General features: G+C 46.0%; 1 protein-coding gene across 2 annotated transcripts in view; it reads right to left on the reverse strand.

Moving 5' to 3' along the window:
• Positions 1-2759: 2759 nt before the first annotated feature.
• Positions 2760-19326, reverse strand: part of LOC110076356 (ATP-binding cassette sub-family C member 12) — a 40091-nt gene continuing 23524 nt past the window's right edge. For both annotated transcript variants that reach the window (XM_078380448.1, XM_072980492.2), the window contains 12 exons: positions 18688-18791; positions 17262-17456; positions 16307-16533; positions 15469-15606; positions 14004-14190; positions 9999-10088; positions 8408-8597; positions 7623-7782; positions 5615-5693; positions 5194-5307; positions 4510-4674; positions 2760-3867 (listed from right to left, as the gene is read on the reverse strand). In XM_078380448.1, coding sequence (XP_078236574.1) covers positions 3772-3867; positions 4510-4674; positions 5194-5307; positions 5615-5693; positions 7623-7782; positions 8408-8597; positions 9999-10088; positions 14004-14190; positions 15469-15606; positions 16307-16533; positions 17262-17456; positions 18688-18791 — 1745 coding nt within the window. In that variant the 3' untranslated portion in view covers positions 2760-3771. The remainder of the gene's footprint in view (positions 3868-4509; positions 4675-5193; positions 5308-5614; positions 5694-7622; positions 7783-8407; positions 8598-9998; positions 10089-14003; positions 14191-15468; positions 15607-16306; positions 16534-17261; positions 17457-18687; positions 18792-19326) is intronic.

A 19326-nucleotide genomic window follows, 5' to 3' on the forward strand; every position in this document is an offset into this window, starting at 1 on the left:
TAGCCTGTGCAACCTAGGTCACCAGTTTGGGACATGAGTGAAGGGATCCAGACTTGACGTTTTGAGGGGAGTTGCCCGCATCCCAGTCTGTACATGCAGCCCCTTGAGACCTGTAGGCCAAAAATGTAACTTTTCCAAGCACAGAGAATACATCAGACAGGAAGGATATGAGATCCAAGAGAGGGGATCTTTAGGTCATTTCCATGTGCCTTTCAATCATGTGCTGCCTCTGTCTGCAGACCCCCACATTCTGAGTTCAAGGGGTTCAAAATACAGTGGTGCCCCGCATAGGGATGATAATCTGTGCAGCAAAAATCATCGCTATACGGATTCGTTGCTATGTGGATTTAAAAAGCTCATAGGAATGCATTGAAACCCCTTCAATGCATTCCTATGGGCTTAAAACTTACCTTTTAAGCAAAAATCCTCCATACGGCGGCCATTTTGGGCACCCGGTAAGTGAGGAATCCGTCCCTGTTTTACCTGGTGGCCATTTTGGAACCGCCGATCAGCTGGGGAAAAACATCGTTATGCGAAAATTGGTAAGTGAAACAGCTTACCGATCATCGCAAAGCAATTTTCCCCCATAGAAAACATCATTATGCGATCGCAAAAGCGATCGCAAAAACATCGTTGCTATGAGGATTCGTCGTTAAACGGGGCGCCCGTTATGCGAGGCACCACTGTATTATGATTGCACCGCCAAGGAAGCAGACATTATAAATTCAATTTCTTTTCCCCAAGCAACCCTCACAATATATCTTTTAATATGTATTGAACAGGCCACTGGTGCGTTGATTCCTGAAACAGGTGGCGATCAATCCCCACAGCAATTATATCTTCCAGATAGCTGGAATTTCTGCCGAAAAGAAATCAATCTAGTCCTTACCCTGGTGGCATCAATCTCGGTTCAAATAAACACACAACTGCCCTTTTGTTAATCTACGTAGGCAAGTGAAACCTGCAAGGAAAGTTCCAGGTGCGAAAAGGGCCTCAAGGCAAGGCAGGGTTGAAGATGGAGATTGGTGCCCATTCTACCATCATCCTAAGCAGTATCTCAGATTGCCCCGCTCCTTAAAGGAGGACAAGAATGGAACCATCTCCTACTACAACTCAGGCATTGGAAAATTCTCAATATACGCTCTGAATTCTGTGATCTGTTGCCCTGGATCACTTCTTCAACTCATCATGTGACGACAGAATTCTCTGCTTGGCTCAATCCCCGGCTGCCAAGAGGGAGAGTAGATATTTGTGGGCACAAAAGCTAGATGTGGCTGGAATTTTCCTCCTTGACAGGAGTGAAGAACAAATTCATTTGGGTTGTTCAATTTTCAATGCCTCCAGCGCTGGAGAACTCACCACCTCCCGAGATCATGGGTTCCACTGTCATACTGTTCAAACAGTTAAGATGTTTTTCCTGCCTTTCCCTTCCTTGTTGGCCCCCTTGTTTCCTGTGGCTCAAGCGACAAGAAGCCAGACGTAGGCTAAATGTCATGGAAAACTTATTAGCAGCTGGAGAAGTATGCCAACGGAACCCATTCCCTTGGGAGATAGTGAGCACTCCACTGCTGGAGACATTCAAGATAAAATTGGACCGCCATCTGTCAGATGTGCTTCAACTTGAGATCTGCTTTGACCTGCGCATCTGCCTTGAGCAGGAGGCTGGACTCAATGGCCTTATCAGCCCCTTCCAACTCAATTATTCTATGAGTCTTTGATTCTAAATCACAGCAGAAGTACTGCACATTTCTCATCTCAAGAGGGAAGGTCCTAGAAGACAGGTTTGAACTGGTGTACATCACTATTTGAGCTGTTCACCACAGACCACTGAGTGCAGCATCTTAAAGACCCTATTAGTACCGCTGGGTGTCACATCATCCTATATTTAGACTTCAACATACATAGGAACTGGAGCATCTAACCCACAGCTTTTTCTGCTCTGTGCTTTGAGGCTCGAGTCCTCCTCCGTTCTCTTTTCATGTCCTGTTCTTCTGGAACTGGAGCGCACCGTTGGCAAGGCGGGGGCCCTGCGTTCATCTCCTGGAACCTCCCGTTCAAAGGCTTGGTCGATTCAAAAGAGGGATCCGATCCGAAAAAAGAAAGGCCTCCCTCCTTAGTCTTATCAAAATATTCCACCCCCCTTCTGGATCAGAAGGATGGGTGGAGGATCCGACACATAAAAGGGGGTTCTGCTGAAAAGAGTGACCCCCCCCCAATGATCCCAAGACTGGAGAAAACGCTGTGTAACAAAAGACGGCAATCTCTGGGAGTCTTTCAAGCTCCGAGGAAGGACGAGCCACATGGCTACTGTTCCGACCTGTGCCGAGGTCTAAATATAGAGCGGTATGACACGCGTGAGTGGCCAGGATTTGGAGCTGGGGAAACCCGACCTATGTGGGGTGAGGCAAGGAGGGACGCAAGGGTGGGGGCTGCCCCCAAGACATTTGCTGCCTGAGTCAAAGAATGAGTGTGAGGAGAGAACGAGGGTGTCCCCTTTTTTCGGTTCCATTGAGAAAAGCCGGCTACGCATAGCAGCCAAACCTGCCTTTCACATCGACAGTAGGGAGGCAGCCCTCCACCACACCCAAAAACGCACAGCAGCTTAGCTTCCGGGATGCTGATCCTTCTTCCTGCACCTTGCTGCCACCTCCTCAGTGCCTGCTGCCTGAAGCACACCGCCGTAGAGAAGAAACCAGTAAGCAATACTACTGGCACAAAAGTTAAAATTAAAGAAGCAAACCGAAGCAGAACACCAAAGCTTGTGTACTGGGCAATATTATTTACGTACTACATACTTCAATGACAAACCACCAGAGATTAGAACAGCTGCTTGTGTTTTCCTCAGAAGCCCAACATTTATGTGTTTCCCCTTGTCTGACGTGCAGAGGACAAGAGGTGAATGATTGGGCATGATCCAGGCCGAAACACACTCCCCGCATCTCATTGATTCCAAAGGAAGAGTTAAACAAGTGTGTTAAGTCGCTCCGGTTGTAATGTAGGGGGTCTTTCCGGGGCTCAGCGGTCTCCTCCTTTGACTCCGACACTGTGGTGGGCTTAGAAACCAAAGCTGCAACCCCACAGCCAGTTAAGCCGCAGAAACCCTAAAGGGACGGCCCAGGAAGCCCTCCATGCCTATGAGAAGGCTGAGCATTGTTTCCCCCTCGAAAGTCCTCTGATATTCACGACGCTACTCCAACCCAGCGCTCGTCCCGTCTAGAGGCTCCCTTAAAAGACACAGACCGGTGGGAGTCAATAGCCAACTGGCTTCATTGGCTCTCACTCATTTCTATGTTTGGTCAATTGAGAATCATCCAGGCGTCAGAGCACTGGGCTCACATCATGCGCCTGTGGTCTCCGTTGGAGGAGGTAACAAGGGCCTCACCTTGAGTGTAAAACGGTCCCCGGAAGAAGTGGCTGTGCTCTGTCAAGTGTGCATCGTGTTAACAAGAGTCTCTTACACAAGTAGTGGCAGTTTTCATTTTTCTAATTTGGAGCAAGATTTGAAACCAGCAGTCCCCGCTCACATATATTGGAACCGTCCTTCCTGCTTCCTTCATTTAGTTCTCTATTTTAATTGTCAACATCAGCGTTCTCCCACGCTTCTGAGCCTCCCCGTTGATGTGACCTTTGTTAAAGCTGGTGGCACATCTCTTGTTGATAGGACCGGATGATTTCCCTATTAACAAGGGTTTTGCCCCCTCCTCGTCTTGCGCGAGAAGAACTTTCCTCTTCCAGAGTCCACAGGGAGACACCCGTAAACATTTCTTTGTGCTACAATGACGAGGCTTTGCTGGTGGCGGCCAAGAGCGAAGCGAAAGCAGACTTGGGATTCCGAACTAGTTCATCCGGTCTGCCAAACTCAGCTACCTGAAAGTCATCGGGAACGAGATATAACAAATGTCAGCTGCATTAGTAAATGTCAAGTACGAAGCAAGAATACAGTGAATTTTTATGAGTTTCCTATCATGTTAAAATTGCCCTGGGGAAGGAGAAATAGCTGTGGAACAAAAAAAGTAGCAATGAAAGTCGGCAGGACTGGAATTCTCCTGTTCTGTTCATTTTGTGTGTATGTGTGTGGTTTCGCTCTGCCATGCGTCACATACTTCCACAGTATAATTTCTAACACCAATTACAGAATAAGGGACATCTGCAGTTTGCTTTAGCTTTTTCTTCAGATGGAATTTTTTTTTTAAAAAAATTGTAATTAACACTAAGTCCAATCTGAATTTTCTAATGCAAAACATGGTCTTAGCCTACTAGTGAACGTGGAAGAGGAAACCTGCAAATATCTCAATTGTGCTTGTGTTCCCCCCTCTGTGGTTTTTAAGGCATTTTGTGGTTGGCCCCTCCTACTCTGGAAAGTGGTTATTGTATGGTGTGAAAAGGCCAGGCTTTTTCTTGATCATAGCTTTGAGTCAACTTGGAACACCTGAAGCAGACAAGATGTTCATCGCCACGATAGTAGTGATGAAGATCATGTGAGCTGCAGAGATCCCTCTGGTTCCATACCTTTCCCTTCTCCATCACCAAGACACGGTCGCAGTTGTGGATGGTATTTATCCGATGAGCAATAGTCAGGACCGTACAGTCCTTAAAAGCTTCTTGGATGGTCTGCTGAATCTGTACGTCCGTTTCAGAATCGATGGAGGCGGTGGCCTCGTCGAGAAGTATAATCTGTAGGAGGATAACACCATTTGTGAGAACCAGCACTGCAGAATGCTAGCAGGCAAAAATAGATGAAATATATGCACATGCCTTGTGTACATACACACACACACACACACAAACACACACACACACGTACGTGCAAAGTGTGTGCATCTCTGCACACAAAGTGATAGAACCAGCGGATATATCTCTTTCCTTTCTTTTAACATGGGGTACACAGCCGTGTGTAAGCTGTTATGCCAGGCATGGGGTTTTTTCCCCCTAGATTCTGGGCCCCAAGATTTTTCTTCATTTGCCTCAGCAGTTTATGATCTGACTGGGTATGTGTCCCCTCATTTAGGAATGAGATGCCCCTGATTGCTCGGATCAAATAGCGGTGCCACAAAGACGATCTCTTCCATTGATACAGCATGTGGTTGCTCTTACCGTCATGATAGAACTAACTAGGAGTACAGAACGCATCCTATTTTTAAGAGGCAGGATTCCTTAAATATTCAAGGTATAGCAGGATCCTCTGGGACTTACTTTGGAATTTCGAAGGAGGGCTCTCGCCATGCAGAGCAGCTGACGTTCGCCCACCGAGAAGTTTTCTCCGTTTTCAACCACTTCTGCCTCAAGCTTTCCTGGCAGTTTGGAAACCTGAAAGGCAAAGGAAGCAGAACCAGAGTGATCTTTTCTGTTATTTGCCACACAAAGGACAGTCACAGAACTGAAGTGGCCTCCTACGGATTCAGACCTTCGCCGCACAACAAAACGAGCAAATTCGGAAGACAGAGGCGTGGGGGGGGATATTGTTTGAATTTTTAATAGGCCTTACTCTCAGAGATATTCATTTTGACTTTTGAGATTAATGACAAAGAATTAAAACATTCTGTCTATTATAATTAAAAAAAAACCAGTAAGGAAGTATGATGTACATTGGCTCCCCAAAATATGGACAACATACTGTGCTTTTCATAAATGTTCTGTGAAGGGCTTCCCAGATCTGGTCATCCGTGTGTTTGTTAAAAGGATCCAAGTTATACCTGGAAGGCAGGAATAAGAATAAAAGCAGTATTAATACATGCTGTTTCATTAGAGTCCGTAGGACCAAGAGGGAACCAGCTTCCGGGGAACAGCCCTCACCATTTCAAGACCATTTCCAGGTGATATATGATCTGGTTCTCTTTAGGTTATGCCCAATGATATTGCGATAAAAACAGCTCATTATATTTAGCGACGGATGCTTTTCAGTGGAGAGCCAATGTGGGGGGTACCTTTCCCGAGGTTGCTAAGCTGTTGGCTTAATCTACAGTAGAGGCAAACCCTCCTGGATGACGTCACAGCTGCTTCTGAGGGGCATGGCTGCCCATCGTTCTTCTTCTTTCTCACAGGTGCTAGAGAGCTTGCACAGAGCCTTTCCTTAGGCCGATTATAATGGCATGATGTAGCCATTGTCCTATCTGAACTCTGTCAACTATCTGTATACAGTGGTGCCTCGCATAGCGATCACTCAGTTGAGCGACGAAATCGCTTAGCGACGGAGTTTTTGTGATCGCAAAAGTGATCGCTTTGCGATGGTCCCTATGGGTTTTTTTCGCTTTGCAATGATCGCGGGGAAGCGATCATGGCAAAGCGACCCTTTTTTAACAGCTGATTGGCAGTTTCAAAATGGCAGCCTGGAAAACAAAATGGCTGCCCACTGTTTTTCCTCGCTTAAGAGGCAGCGAAAATGGCGGCACTATGGAGGATTTTCGCTTAAAGGTGAGTTTTAAGCCCATAGGAACGCATTAATCACGTTTTAATGCGTTTCTATGGGCTTTTTAATTTCGCTTAGCGATGTTTTTGTTTAGCAACGTTTTTCCCGGAACGGATTAATGTTGCTAAGCGAGGCACCACTGTACTGTCCACTATCTGTGAGCTTGTAAGGTTAGTAAAAGCACAGTCTTCCTGGGAGCAGGGCAGAATTCATTGGGAACCCATTCGGTGTGATTCTGCCTCTTCTACTAGTCGCCCATCAGGAGCACTGCTGGCAGACATCCCTGTGTGTGTGGCTGACTTCTTTAACTTCTATCTCTAAGAGACTATTTGCTATCCTAATTATCTGGTGATCATCACAAAGCCCATCAGCTTTCTCATTTCGTGACTCCAACAAGCCAACAATGACATTTACTCAAAAAGCCTTACAGTAGACTCTTGGATTGGTCTTGACTAGAGATGGGCACGAAACTGCTGGTTTGGTCCTCCAGATGTTCTTGGACTACAACTCCCAGAAGCCTTCACCACCCCTTCTGCTGGCCAGGATTTCTGGGAGCTGAAGTCAAAGAACATCTGGAGGTCCAAGGTTGGGGACCACTGTTGTAGAGGATGCCTGGTTTGGGATTAATTTGAAAGAACAGAAATGCAGGTGAGGTTGGATGTTAAACAGTGCTTGGTTAGGGTTGGGACAGTGAAAACAAATGTCTTTCTTCAATGTGTCACATTCCATATCAATCAATAACTTTATTAGGGTCATATGACCCCTTCAGATACACATCCAGTATAAAGAACACAGAAAGTTTTTAAAAAGCAATGAGAAGTTATCGGTCATCTTCCAATAAGTAGGCCTTCCTTCATATTACAGCCAAGAAAATGTTACCAGCTTGAGAAAAAAATATAAGGGCCTCAGTCTGACAAACAATACATAACTGATCATTTATCAGCATAACATTGAAATTCTTGCAAGAGAGGGCTAATTAAATCATTCCTTAGTTGTTCATAGAAGTTACAAATTTAGAAGGACGTGAGACAAAAACGCAGGAGCCCCAAGCCATGTAGGAACAATCTCATCCCATAATTTCTGTGGGGCAGCACCACTACACCCCCAGGATGTGCCTCAGGTTCTTGGAGGAAAACTTGCCCTGACCTTCTTAAGTATTAGAGGCTGGGCTTTACTTTTGCAGGAAATGGCAATGGATAATTGTAACAATAGCTACCTTACTGTACCTACAAACAGAACAGGATCTTGAGGAATGATGGACAGCTTCGACCTCAGAGATTCCAAACTAATTGTACAGATATCAATGCCGTCAATCACGATGGTGCCCGCCATGGGCTCCACTAATCGGAAGAGTGCTACTGCCAAAGATGATTTTCCTGAAAGAGTTGAAGAGTGGTTACTTTCCTTTTTTTAATACAGTAGGACCCCAATTTCCTGGTTTCAGAAAAGCTTGGGTTTACTCAAGCCTATTGAGTGGTTTGCATATCTGGCTGTGGAGCCTGAGTTTGGGAGTTCGATTCCCCACTGAGCCTCCTAGGAGAAGAGCTAGCCTATGTAGCTTTGGGCAAGCTGCACAGTCCCCAGGTGCTCCCAGAAGAAAGGGATGAAAACCACTTCTGAATACGCTCTACCTAGAAAACCCTGGAAAGGGGTTTACTCATAGTGTGGGCTTGTCTGATAAATGCATGCCACGGATGTTAAACCATGTTATGGGCAAGGTTTTGGTTGGTGGGCCACCTCCACAGGTTGTCAGATATTCTCCATGCCCTCTATGAGATCTCACCTCCAGGGCAAGCCCAAGCTTCTGAGCAGGAATCATTCCCCTGGTGCACCATGAGGAACCTCAGAGCTGTATTCTTCCTGTCAACCATCATCCTATTAGAAACCCAAACCCCATGAATCCGATGGAGGAGAGGGTGGAGGGCAAGCAGGGGCAGGCCATTCCTTTTGGTCGTGAAATGAATAAAAAAGGTCAACAGAAGCGAACTGAAAGGATCATACCAGATCCCGTCCGGCCAACGATCCCAACCTTCTCTTTGCCATGAATGTTGAGATTAATGTCGTGAAGCACCTCAGGAGTGTTTTCTCGGTACTTCATCCGATATTGCTGAAAGGTGATTTCACCCTTCTCGGGCCAATCTGCGGGAGGCTTGACCACAGCATCCTCCTCCTTTGCCTCAGGAACACACTTCTGGAAGATACAGGGAAGGGTCGGTGAGCCAACACAGCTTTCACCTCACGTAGATGTATGCTCGTATATGAGCGTCACACAGAATAGAAAAAGTAGAATTTTGAGATTGCCCTTAAACTGTGGACCGAGGACAGCTTTTAGAAAATCCCTTTAATATATAAGCTACACCTAGGATTTTCAAAATTCACAGCCAACAGCTTCCCCAGAACTCCCTGCTTATTATGTTGCATACAGGGTGCCTTCTCAGGCAACTAACAAACCCTTCATGCCTTGGGAGTTCCCAGAAAGTTTAATCTTGCCCAGATACTTCCTCCATTATTCCTCAGCTGGATGCAAATACAAACATTTGGAAGGATTGGAAGTTTTTGGTTGAACTCCCTATATATTTGTCTCAAAGCTGCTTTCTTGCAGACTGCTAAGGGCAAGGTGGTTCATGGATTCTGAAAAATCCCAAGCCAAGTTAGATTTACAGGTCCTTCCTTGGTAGACTTACTCCTATAATTTAAAATATACACAAACAGAAATGTCCTGAGAGTTAAACACCACCACCAAACACAGTCGCAACTCTGAGATCTTGTAGAGCCCTTTGCGTTTTTGTGTTGGGTTCTCTCTTTGATCAAAAGGAAGTAACTCAAAAGTGGTCATTGACACCTGGTTCTGAAAGGGTTCAGTCTACCATCTCACTTCTCGATTATCTTCGTCTGTTGCATTTATTTATTTATTTATTTATTTATTTATTTATTTATTCATTCATTCATTCATTCATTCATTCATTCATTCATTCATTCATTCATTCATTCATTCATTCATTCATTCATTCATTTGCCTCCTTCCTTCCCATAAGGGACCCAGGGTGGCTCACAGCAGGTAAAATAAGAAATGTTAAAAACACTATATAAATATCACATTTTTTAAAAAAACAACAACAAGTCTTTGTAGAGCTTGGAAATAAGTAGAGATGCACCCTTTCGATTTCCGGGACTCTCATCTCTCAGAATTCTCTCAGAATTCAGAATTCCGCAGGCAGAATTCTGGGACTCTTCCAGCCCATGGATCCACCTCTACTGACACCTCTCCGGCGCTCACCTACATAGAGAAAGGCCTAGCTCAGGGTCCACATGACTTTCTTCAGCCTGGCTTCCTGTTAAAAATGGAATCTGCCCCAGAGCTACCTGGGAGTCCTCAGGGGTGGTTGGGAGATTCTGGGAATTGTAGACCAAGTGAAGTGGAAGTTTTTTCCCCTAAGTTCTGGTTAGAATATGCCTTCATCTTTAGCATTGCTCACAGTGCTTTATTAGGAGCACCGCAATCTAGGAAGGTTAAGGAAACACAGGGATCTGCCATCTTGGGAGGCCATATCAACCTCTGGACATTCCAGTTGTGCTCCGTGGTCCCTCTTACCGTGATATATTCTGTGATCTGCTCGACAGAAATAAATTTGGCTTCGGTTTCTGTTCCTGTCCTCACACACACTTGCAGGAGTCCACTTAGCTAAAAGCGAGCAAACAAGATGGAAGAAAAATGAGAAAAAAATTACAGTGATGGGGGAAAGCATTCGGATAACATTGCTGTTGCAGGGCAAACAGATTTCCCACGTAGCTGCAAGATTCATCTTCTAGACTTTTAACCGCTTGGACAAAATGTTGGTTTTTAACATAGCTTTTGCTGGCTACTTTTTTGTGCTGACGCTTGCCTTCAAAGCCATGAGACCAACTCAGGGTGAAGACTTCCTGGCTGCGTTATTTATGAAGCCCTACTGACAGGATGAACCATCCCAGGGGACGGAGACTGGGTAGTGTTGTGTGTGTCACAACTGGGTCTGAATTTATTGGTGGCCTTTGATTGCCCATCACAACCCAGTCGATAGCTGGGTGTAAATGCTCCTGCCCTAAAAGTGTGCTGCTGGAAACAGACTGTATTCCTCGTTAAAATACGAGGGAAACATGCTGGCTGAGGAGCTACAGATCGGCGGAAATATTTCACCAGCCTGCGAGGAAAGGGAAGACGCTGGAGAGGACGTCTCTCTTCGTCATGTTCCATGTTTACAAATGTGAACCACGGCCGCCTGCAAGCTGTGCGCACTCTCTCCGGTTTTCCCTCGTGAGGATTTTTACCTGCTCTCCTCAGGGGAGGATGAAACAAGCACATAGGGTTGAGCCACCCAACAGTGAGTGCACACTTGCATGGCGGCCAGCTGATGGTCCTTGACCTGCGAAGGCTGCCTCAGGGGTGGGTGGGAGGTCATCGCAAGGAGCAACGGGAGCAAAAAACGGAAAGCAAAAGGCTAGAACGGAAACACTGAAGTATGAAATGTTCAGAAAGTATGTGAGGACATGTTTCTGAATGCTTGGAATGGCCCCTTCCAATGCATGGAAGCATTACTGTTTCGAATGGACACCTTCCTTGATCCCCCAACTGGCATAGCCACGGACCATGCTCCCTAGGGGATTCTGGGAGGTACGGCTAGATAGCTCCGTGGTTTAGAGGCTCAGAGTTCGATTCCTCCACTGGTCCTCTTTGACAAGGGGCAGGACGCCGTGCTCCCGCGGGCGCCTTCCAGCCCTGCGGTTCTAACATGATTCTCAGATTCTGATCCAAAAACGTCTCCAAGCTTTGTGACAGTCTCACCCAATACCATTTGTGATTTTGTTTTTTAAAAAGAGGATACCTTTTGTTCAACCTCAATCTCAGAAAGAACTGGCATGTATCTAGTTATTTACAGTGTCTAACAAAGAGCACTGGGCCAAATGATACTCAGAAAGCATGGGTTCAAATCCCCAGTCAGCTGTGGAAACTCAGCTGCGGAATTAGTAAAAAAAACACCCAGTAGATCTATCATTTACCTTGAAAGCTCTGTTATAAGCAATCTCTAATTTAATGGCACATAATATAATAAAGTTATAGCTAAATACAGTATCTGGAACACATGAAGGAAGGAAACTTCCTTCTAGAGAGATGGACCCCTTGGTGCACCTTCACCCCGTTCCGAGAAGCAGTCTTGTATCTCCTGTTCCCAGACAGGATTCTGTCCTGGCACTGCATCTGGAGCTCCCTGGTATTCCTCAGTGGGTCTCCCATCCGAATGCCAACCCGGTCAGACCCTGCTTAGCTTCTGAGGAATCAGATACATGTTGGTGTGTTCCTAGTGGTCTTGCGTCGACTGCCATGGTTTGGTACCCACCTAGGCAGAGCCAGCTTCATCTCAGAGGTTCCCTCGGCAAAGTGCCTCCACAATACTAGGCTAGATAGATCAGTGATCTCTGAGGCAGCCTAAAGAAGCACCCTATATTCTTAGGAAGCTCCATTTAACCCCATGGAGGCATTCAGAGTACATCCTGCAGGGATAAGTTGGGGCTTATGTCCAGGCTCACAAGACGGCAGCTCTGGATGCACAATCAAACGTTTGAAATTCTCTAGCATCTGCCCCATAGTTGCTTCATCTCCGGTTAATGCTTACAGCCTTTATCTGAGGCAGAAAAATACATCACAAGGTGACTTTCTGATTTCCTCTCATCATCCTCATAAAAAAATTTGGAGAAAGGGACATCAGATGATGATAAATCACTCGTCTGTTTTCTGAAACCATTGTAGGCTTTTTTTGGGGGGGAAGATGATGAACGTCTATCTTTTCACACAGCGGACACTTTGACCCAGCCACTGCCCCAGGTAAACATGGAGGGGAGGAAATCACTTCTTTCTCCCTCAAAATATCCAACTGTCCATGTGTATCATGCCTTTACACGTGAATTTACCCATAATCACAGAAACTGGCTGAAATCCTGTTGCTTCACATAATATATGGGGTCAGTCCACTATTTGATAAATTCAATTGACTCAATGGGCCTGCTCGACTGATGATGTAGCAACGCTAAGCCACAAGACCTCAGCCATTGTTCCGTATCCAATGATGGCCATTTGAGCAGGGTTTGCTCAGCCCATTTTCCAGGCTAAAGGAGTAGACAAAATGGCCTCTCTCTACTCATGTGGTGAACAACAGCTTAGGTGGGTTGTCCATTGAAGTTTACTGCAAACCCCAGCAAGTAAAAGAGGTCCTTCACTGAAGCTGAGGGACCAAGAAGGAGGCAGGGTAGATTCTGAGTCATCTATAACTTTGCCCTTGATCCCTGACCCTGCCATCTCCTAGTATTTGCCGCCTGAGGCTATGGCCTCATTCCATCTAATGGTAGGGCCGGCCCTGCGCCTGGGTATTGAGAAATCAGCTTCCACCCCTTTCATGTACGGCATGAAAGCTATGCTGAACCAAGGGAAGAGAAAGGAATATTCAAAGCAGAAAGAAAGTTTGAGGAGCAAGCCGCTCTTGAATGATCCGACCCTTCAGGCAACTTCACAAGCTGTTACAACTGCCTGTGGAGAAGGACTAGCTGAAGGCCTAGGGGGATAATAAAAATATCTTTCATAATTTGACTTCGGGGGGGGGGGGCTGTGTTTCACAGGCTTTTCCATCATCTCCCCAGGAAATATTTATCCTTTCATAGAATGTGTTAATAAATGGCATCATAATTTACCATTCTGAAAGCGCCTCACACTTGAGGGGGAAAATATTATACTTTCAAGAAAAAAAACATATATATTAAAACATAAAAATTTGCCTTCCTCCCATGTTTTAATGCACATAAAGTGTATAGCGAGTAACACACCATTAATCCTGTGATTACAACAGATGGCTCCTTGCGTGCATCATCTACATGTTAATAGACATTGCATAGATGACAGGAATGGATGGATTTGGGCCAAAAAGTCAAGGCAAGAAATACAGGGAATGGTTTGTTGTTTCCCGGGAATGTGTCACTCCCAGGAAAAAACATCCTATTCACAAGTTTGAAAGTGTAGAGGGTTAGGGTTAAGGGTTAGCAGGGAAAGGAAAGACAACATGCCATACAATGAATGTTTCAGATAAGGATGACTTTTAAGATACTGATTTCCATGCGTGCTTAAAATCAAGGAGCATTGGTTTCGAAGAACCCAGATGACTTAAAAGTGACAGAAGGTGGGGGGTGTCTTCCATCCTCCATCCTCCATTTTGGAGGACTGGTCAATATCTTGTCTGAGGGCCCTCGCTTGAGGCAGAGTGAGGCGGCTGCTTCAGGCGGCCGATGCTGTGCTGAGTTTGGAGGAGCCCAAAAGTTACTTTGGGGATTATTTATTTATCTGCAAGAAATCATCACTGTCAGATGTTTAGCTCCAACTCATGGAATCCTCTCGCCAAGAGCAGCCATGTTGTCCATGGGATTTTGAAAGCTGTCATCCCAAAAAGTAACTTTTTCTCAGCTCTGCTTTGTTCCACAAGCCTCAGCATCAGCCTATTTAGAAGTTAGCCTCCGGACATCTTGGGTCCCATTTGGACTGTGTGAAAATGGCTTTTTCAGTCCCAGATGTTTCTCCTACCTGGATGGTGTAAGTTAAAGCCAAGCCTTTTTCAGCGGCGCTGATGGAAGATGGCGAGAGGACCACGAACAGGGATACGATCAGTGTCATGATGATCATGAGGATGTCCGTCCTCACCCCGAACCACCGCAGGGCATAATTGAACAGAGCAAAGTGGCTGGAATTTCTGTCGTTCAACATTTTGAAGCTGAAATGAAAGCGGAAGCGAAAGCTCTTAATGGGGGGCTTGAGTTGGTCTGGTTGGACATCCACCAGACAACCTGCTTGGAAAAGAAAGGGGCGAAAAAGCTAGAACAAACAGCAGTGTAATTAAATTCTTGTTAGTATTTGAAGGTAGGTTTTACAGGGAGGTAAGGTTTACCATTGTTCTCCTGAGAGCATCAGAGGCCCTAGGCTGCTTAATAAATGTCTTAGTGTTCTTACACCCCCCCTTCTCCTTAGCATGTGATGATTTTGTCAGTCTGCTGTGATACATAACTTAGATATGACATATCTTTGCAGAATTACTTGTTCTAAATGGGACACGTGACCTAGAGACAGTTTGCCAAGAAATCACTGCAAATTGTAAGGTTTCTGGTTTCTTGTGCAAGAAGACAAGGAGCGGACTGGCTTTGATCATATTTATATGATCGCACAAATGAGCATATTTTCCTTTTGTGCCTCTAAGCCCGGACACCCAGGACAAATGCACTCAGCCACCGCAAGCACACAAACATTGGCTGATTGATTTCGTAAAAAGATACATAAAACCTATCGGTTGCTTCTGATTTTTAAAAAATTCACCCAACGAAGTAGTGGCTATGGGTAATTTTGTGCAGTGGGGGTGTGCGGATTGTTCCCATATATTTTTGGTCAATGAAAGGAAGAGATATATCACCGTCACACAGGCCAGGGAAAATATTCGGCTGCTTCCATCCTTGCTCACGAAAACGAGACAAGCCCATGACAATGAAGAGTTCGCTTTTTTGTAAAATGCCCTCTGCTTACGGGAGAAAAGGATGTGCCACCAGTGGGCTGTTTACTGCCCTGGAATCTCCTGCCGTGCGGCAGGTTACAAAGCAACCGGCAGAAGATTCACCCAGAGACGTGACAAAATTCTTCCACTCTAAAACACAAGTCCTAAGAATAATATAATGCTTCAGGAAAAGAATATAAAGCACTCCGGTGGGGATACCGTAGAGCGGCACACATAACGATCGCTTTGAGATAATTCAGAGAAACCACGGCGTGATCTGGGAGCTTCCCTGTGGCTTGCCATTTCCTGCAAATGAAAAGCCACGGGACCTGAGCGGCTTATGTCACACAATAACAGAGTGGCTCCATCAATGCGCTGCCAGGTAGAAAACTGGGAGGTGTGTTGGCCAAGGAAGAAGAGCGACACAATTCTATCCACCCCCTTCCAAGCAACCAGCAGGGAGAGAAAGAGAGAGAACGATTTCCAGATGTTCTGGACCAGGCGTCTTACCGATCTATGTAGTCTTCCTGTTTATTGTAGGCATGGATGGTGCTTAGGCCCTGGATGGAGGATGTAATCAGAGAGATCCACGGGGATCTGCTGAGGTTGTCAACTCGCTTCAGCTCCCGGATCGTGTGCTGGAAAACCCTGCAAGGAAATGCAGGCGTAGGGTTCATATGAGCTAGGTATGGACTCTGGCAGGAGGTCTTCCAACCCTTGATCTAAAAGCAGGATTCTGCATTAAAAACAAATAAACACACCTCCTGCCGATAATCGGGTCCAACTGCTAGTGGAAGCCCCTGAAGAAGGTCCCAGAGCAGGGCCCCACCTGGTGAATGACGGGTGTGATCCTCACTGCCTGGGAGGAGCAGAAGCCTGCAGAGCTGGCGCTGGGCCCTACTGAATCATTTATTTATTTATTTCAACTCTATGCCGCCCATCTAGTGGCATGTATGGAGCATCGTAGGCAGGGGGACTACCAGACCCATAATGCCATAGTCAACCACCTCCTCCATCGCGTCTGAGAGAAGGCACAGTTTTTCAGATGAACATGATGACCAGCACCCAAAGGGACTTTTTTCTTCTGTCTTGTGTCTATTGTCTTGTGCCTTGTGTTTATCTTGGCTAAAGGCCTCGAAAGTCTAGCTGGGGGAGTTCTTGCAGCCGTCTCGGGTCTGTGGTCCATGAACTCCGAAAACTCCATACCTAAAATCCCCTTCTATGTGTGATTTACGAGCAAGGAAGTAACTACCTGAGTCTCTACACAGACTACCTTGGCTTCCCCACCACCCAGATTTGGATGTCGGGAAAGTACCTGATTTTCATAGACAAGGAACGCTCCACTTACTGGAAAAGGAGGATGAAGATCACCGTGAGGATGGCCATGACGATGAGGAGGTATGGAAATACGACGGCCGTGATTACTACGATGGAGAGCACCATGAAAAGCTGCTGCAGGAAAATCTCGGCACAGAACGGAAGCCTCACGTCCAGTTCATCCATATCCTTAGAAAAACGGTTCATGATTCGGCCAGTTGGAGTGGTGTCGAAGAAACTCATGGGGCTCTGCAGGATCTGCGGATAAAGGGGGAAGAGCATGCTCTTTGGAAGAAGAACACGGGCTCCCATTTTCTTTCTCAGAGAAGTTTCGCAGGGAAAGCAGCAAAGCGTGTGGACATTTCAAGAGCAGGTCTGCAGTTCTTGAAATAATGAATCCTGCTTGAAAACGGAATTAGTTTCAAAATGTCCATTCCTACTCCAGTAAAACAGGAGACAGATTGGTGACCATTGCTAGTGACCATGTTTGGTGGGGACACAGGAAAGGGCCTTCTCTGTGGCTGCCCCTAGACTGGGGAACTCCCTCCCACTGGAGGCTAGACTGGCCCCATCTTGGTTGTCCTCCTGCAAGCAGATGAAGACCTCTCTCTTCCAGCAAGCTTTCCCTGAGTGAATGGCTGCCGAGTGGGGTTTTTTGAGTGGATTGTTGTACCTTACTGTTTTGAATGTGTTTTTGGTGTTGCTTATACTTTTTGGTATTGTAATAACTGATCCTTGCATTATTGTCTAGTCATTATTACCAACATAAATACTGTATGTTTATGGTGGGTTGGTGGATGGGCGGGCGGGCGGACAGACAGACAGATGATAGATAGATAGATAGATAGATAGATAGATAGATAGATAGGTAGGTAGGTAGGTAGGTAGGTAGGTAGGTAGGTAGGTAGGTAGGTAGGTAGGTAGGTAGGTAGGTAGGTAGGTAGGTAGGTAGGTAGGTAGGTTAGCTCCCTCTAGATTTGTGATACCTTGTAAAACACAGTGTTGTGTAGAATGGAGGAACCTCTTAATGTTGTCTTCGTAAAAACAAACCCTTTGATGAAGCTCAGGACAATCATGGCAACGATGCTCATGCTGTAGACTAGCTGGTAGAAGTGAAGCTGTGGATTACCGGTGATGCTCTCTTCGTCACAGGTTGTGTTCTGTGGAAGACTGCAGTTTGCCTTGAAAGAACAGAAAAGAACAGAATTAAAATATTATATATATACTGTATATAATCTGCATAACTGCAACCTCTGACTGAGATTTGATGGCTGTTGGCTCCACCGGATAATTACAAACTGAGACAAAGGAACGCCAGGAAATGTTTTATTTTGTCTAGCAAAATAGATATCGCTTTTGCCTGGAGAGAAAATTAATGATTGCACTGAAGGGAGGAGGGGAGAGGGGGAAACCCAGACAGTCCTGCATTAAAAATTTAAGGCATGTATTTTTGACATTCATTTCAGCACAGTCGCTTTGGTAATGAAAATGATAACCCCCACACAGAAGGGGAAGAGGCCGGCGGGATTGGCAGAATACAAAGAAATGAATGCTTTGGACTGGGAAGACCCTGGGAGGAATCCCCAGAGCATCCCAACGGAATGCTGAGGGATTGCGGGATTGGGGTACGGGGGATACAGGGCCGTGCAATGAAAAAGAGGATGGGGGTGGGTGGGTCCCGTCTCTTTTGTGGTGCTGCTGGGGACATTTCACTAAGCTTCCCTCACAGGACAAACACCCTTCTCCCCACACCTTTCACAGGTATCGGTCAGCCCTGGGAGCCTCCTTCTTCCACAAGCAAGCATGGACCCTTCTTGTGGTACGGCCACATCTCTGGGACACAGAAAGGCCCCACGGCGTGTGATATTACAGTGGACTCATCTCTTGCCCTGTTCAGCCCTTATTCAACCTGATGTTATGAGCATGCTTGGGAGGAAGAGGCTTCACCATCACCACCCCACCACTCCGTGCTGTGGTTGTTGCATTCTCCACAGCCACACGGTTGGGTATGAAGAGGAGAATCATCTTGCTTGCATGTAGGGTCTACAGGTGAGGAAGAACCCAGGATTTTTAGGTTTCTTCTTCAGGTGTACAAGAAACTTCCTCTTCAGGCCTAACAGAGTATCCATGAAGGAAGCGCATCTACAGCGCTGGACTGAATAGCGCCAGAATATGGCTTCGGCAACATCTCACCCCCTGTGATATCACAAGACCTTCCCGTGGTCTCGGGTTTGGGCTCAGAAATCTCAGGGAATGGCAAGACGCTGACCTGGTAACCTCTGCCCCCCTGGTCGTGTTGGCGGTGGTGGATTATGGGGATTGTAGTCCAAAAAAGAAACCCAACCAAGCTCTATACTTCCATGGACCAAGCCAAGAGCTGAATATTTTGAGTTCTGAGGCAGGGGCACTTACCCCAGACCCTTGCTCCAACCAGTAACTCAACCACCAGTTGCTGAAGGCTGAGCAGCCGATCATCAGCATGAACAGGAGAAGGATGAAGCTCCATAGTATGAAACCTAAGAAGGAAGCACAAGACGCGTGAATCATGGTGGGCGTAGAAAGAGTTAACCTTAAAAAGAGCCCTGTCCAGTCAAACAAGGCCCACTAAATCACCCTCTTGTCTTCTTCAGAGGCTTCTGGTAAGACGACATGAGTATCACAGCACTGTCCCGCCTTGTTGGGCCAACCTAGCATATTTCGCTGCCTGAGGCAGAGCAGCAAATCCATTCCTACGCAGTGGTGCTCAAGGTGCAAAGTATGCAAAGCCAGTTAAGTTAATGGGGGCATACAAAGCGGGAGATCTTACAAGTTACGAGTTAGCTATGCAGACATGCTCCATCATCATCATTATCATCATGGATCGCTGTGCTCTGTTGCTTTTAAATGTGTTTGGTTTTATTTATCGTTTCCAATACAATACTTGTTTAAGTCTTTGTAAATATTTGCATACTTACTGTTTTTAGCTTTTAAATATTGTTTTGCGTTAGGTTTATTTATTTATTTATTTATTTAACTCATATATGGCCCAGTAGGATATATAAGTAGGTTCAA

Source organism: Pogona vitticeps, chromosome 10 (assembly GCF_051106095.1).
Source record: "Pogona vitticeps strain Pit_001003342236 chromosome 10, PviZW2.1, whole genome shotgun sequence".
Taxonomy (NCBI): domain Eukaryota; kingdom Metazoa; phylum Chordata; class Lepidosauria; order Squamata; family Agamidae; genus Pogona; species Pogona vitticeps.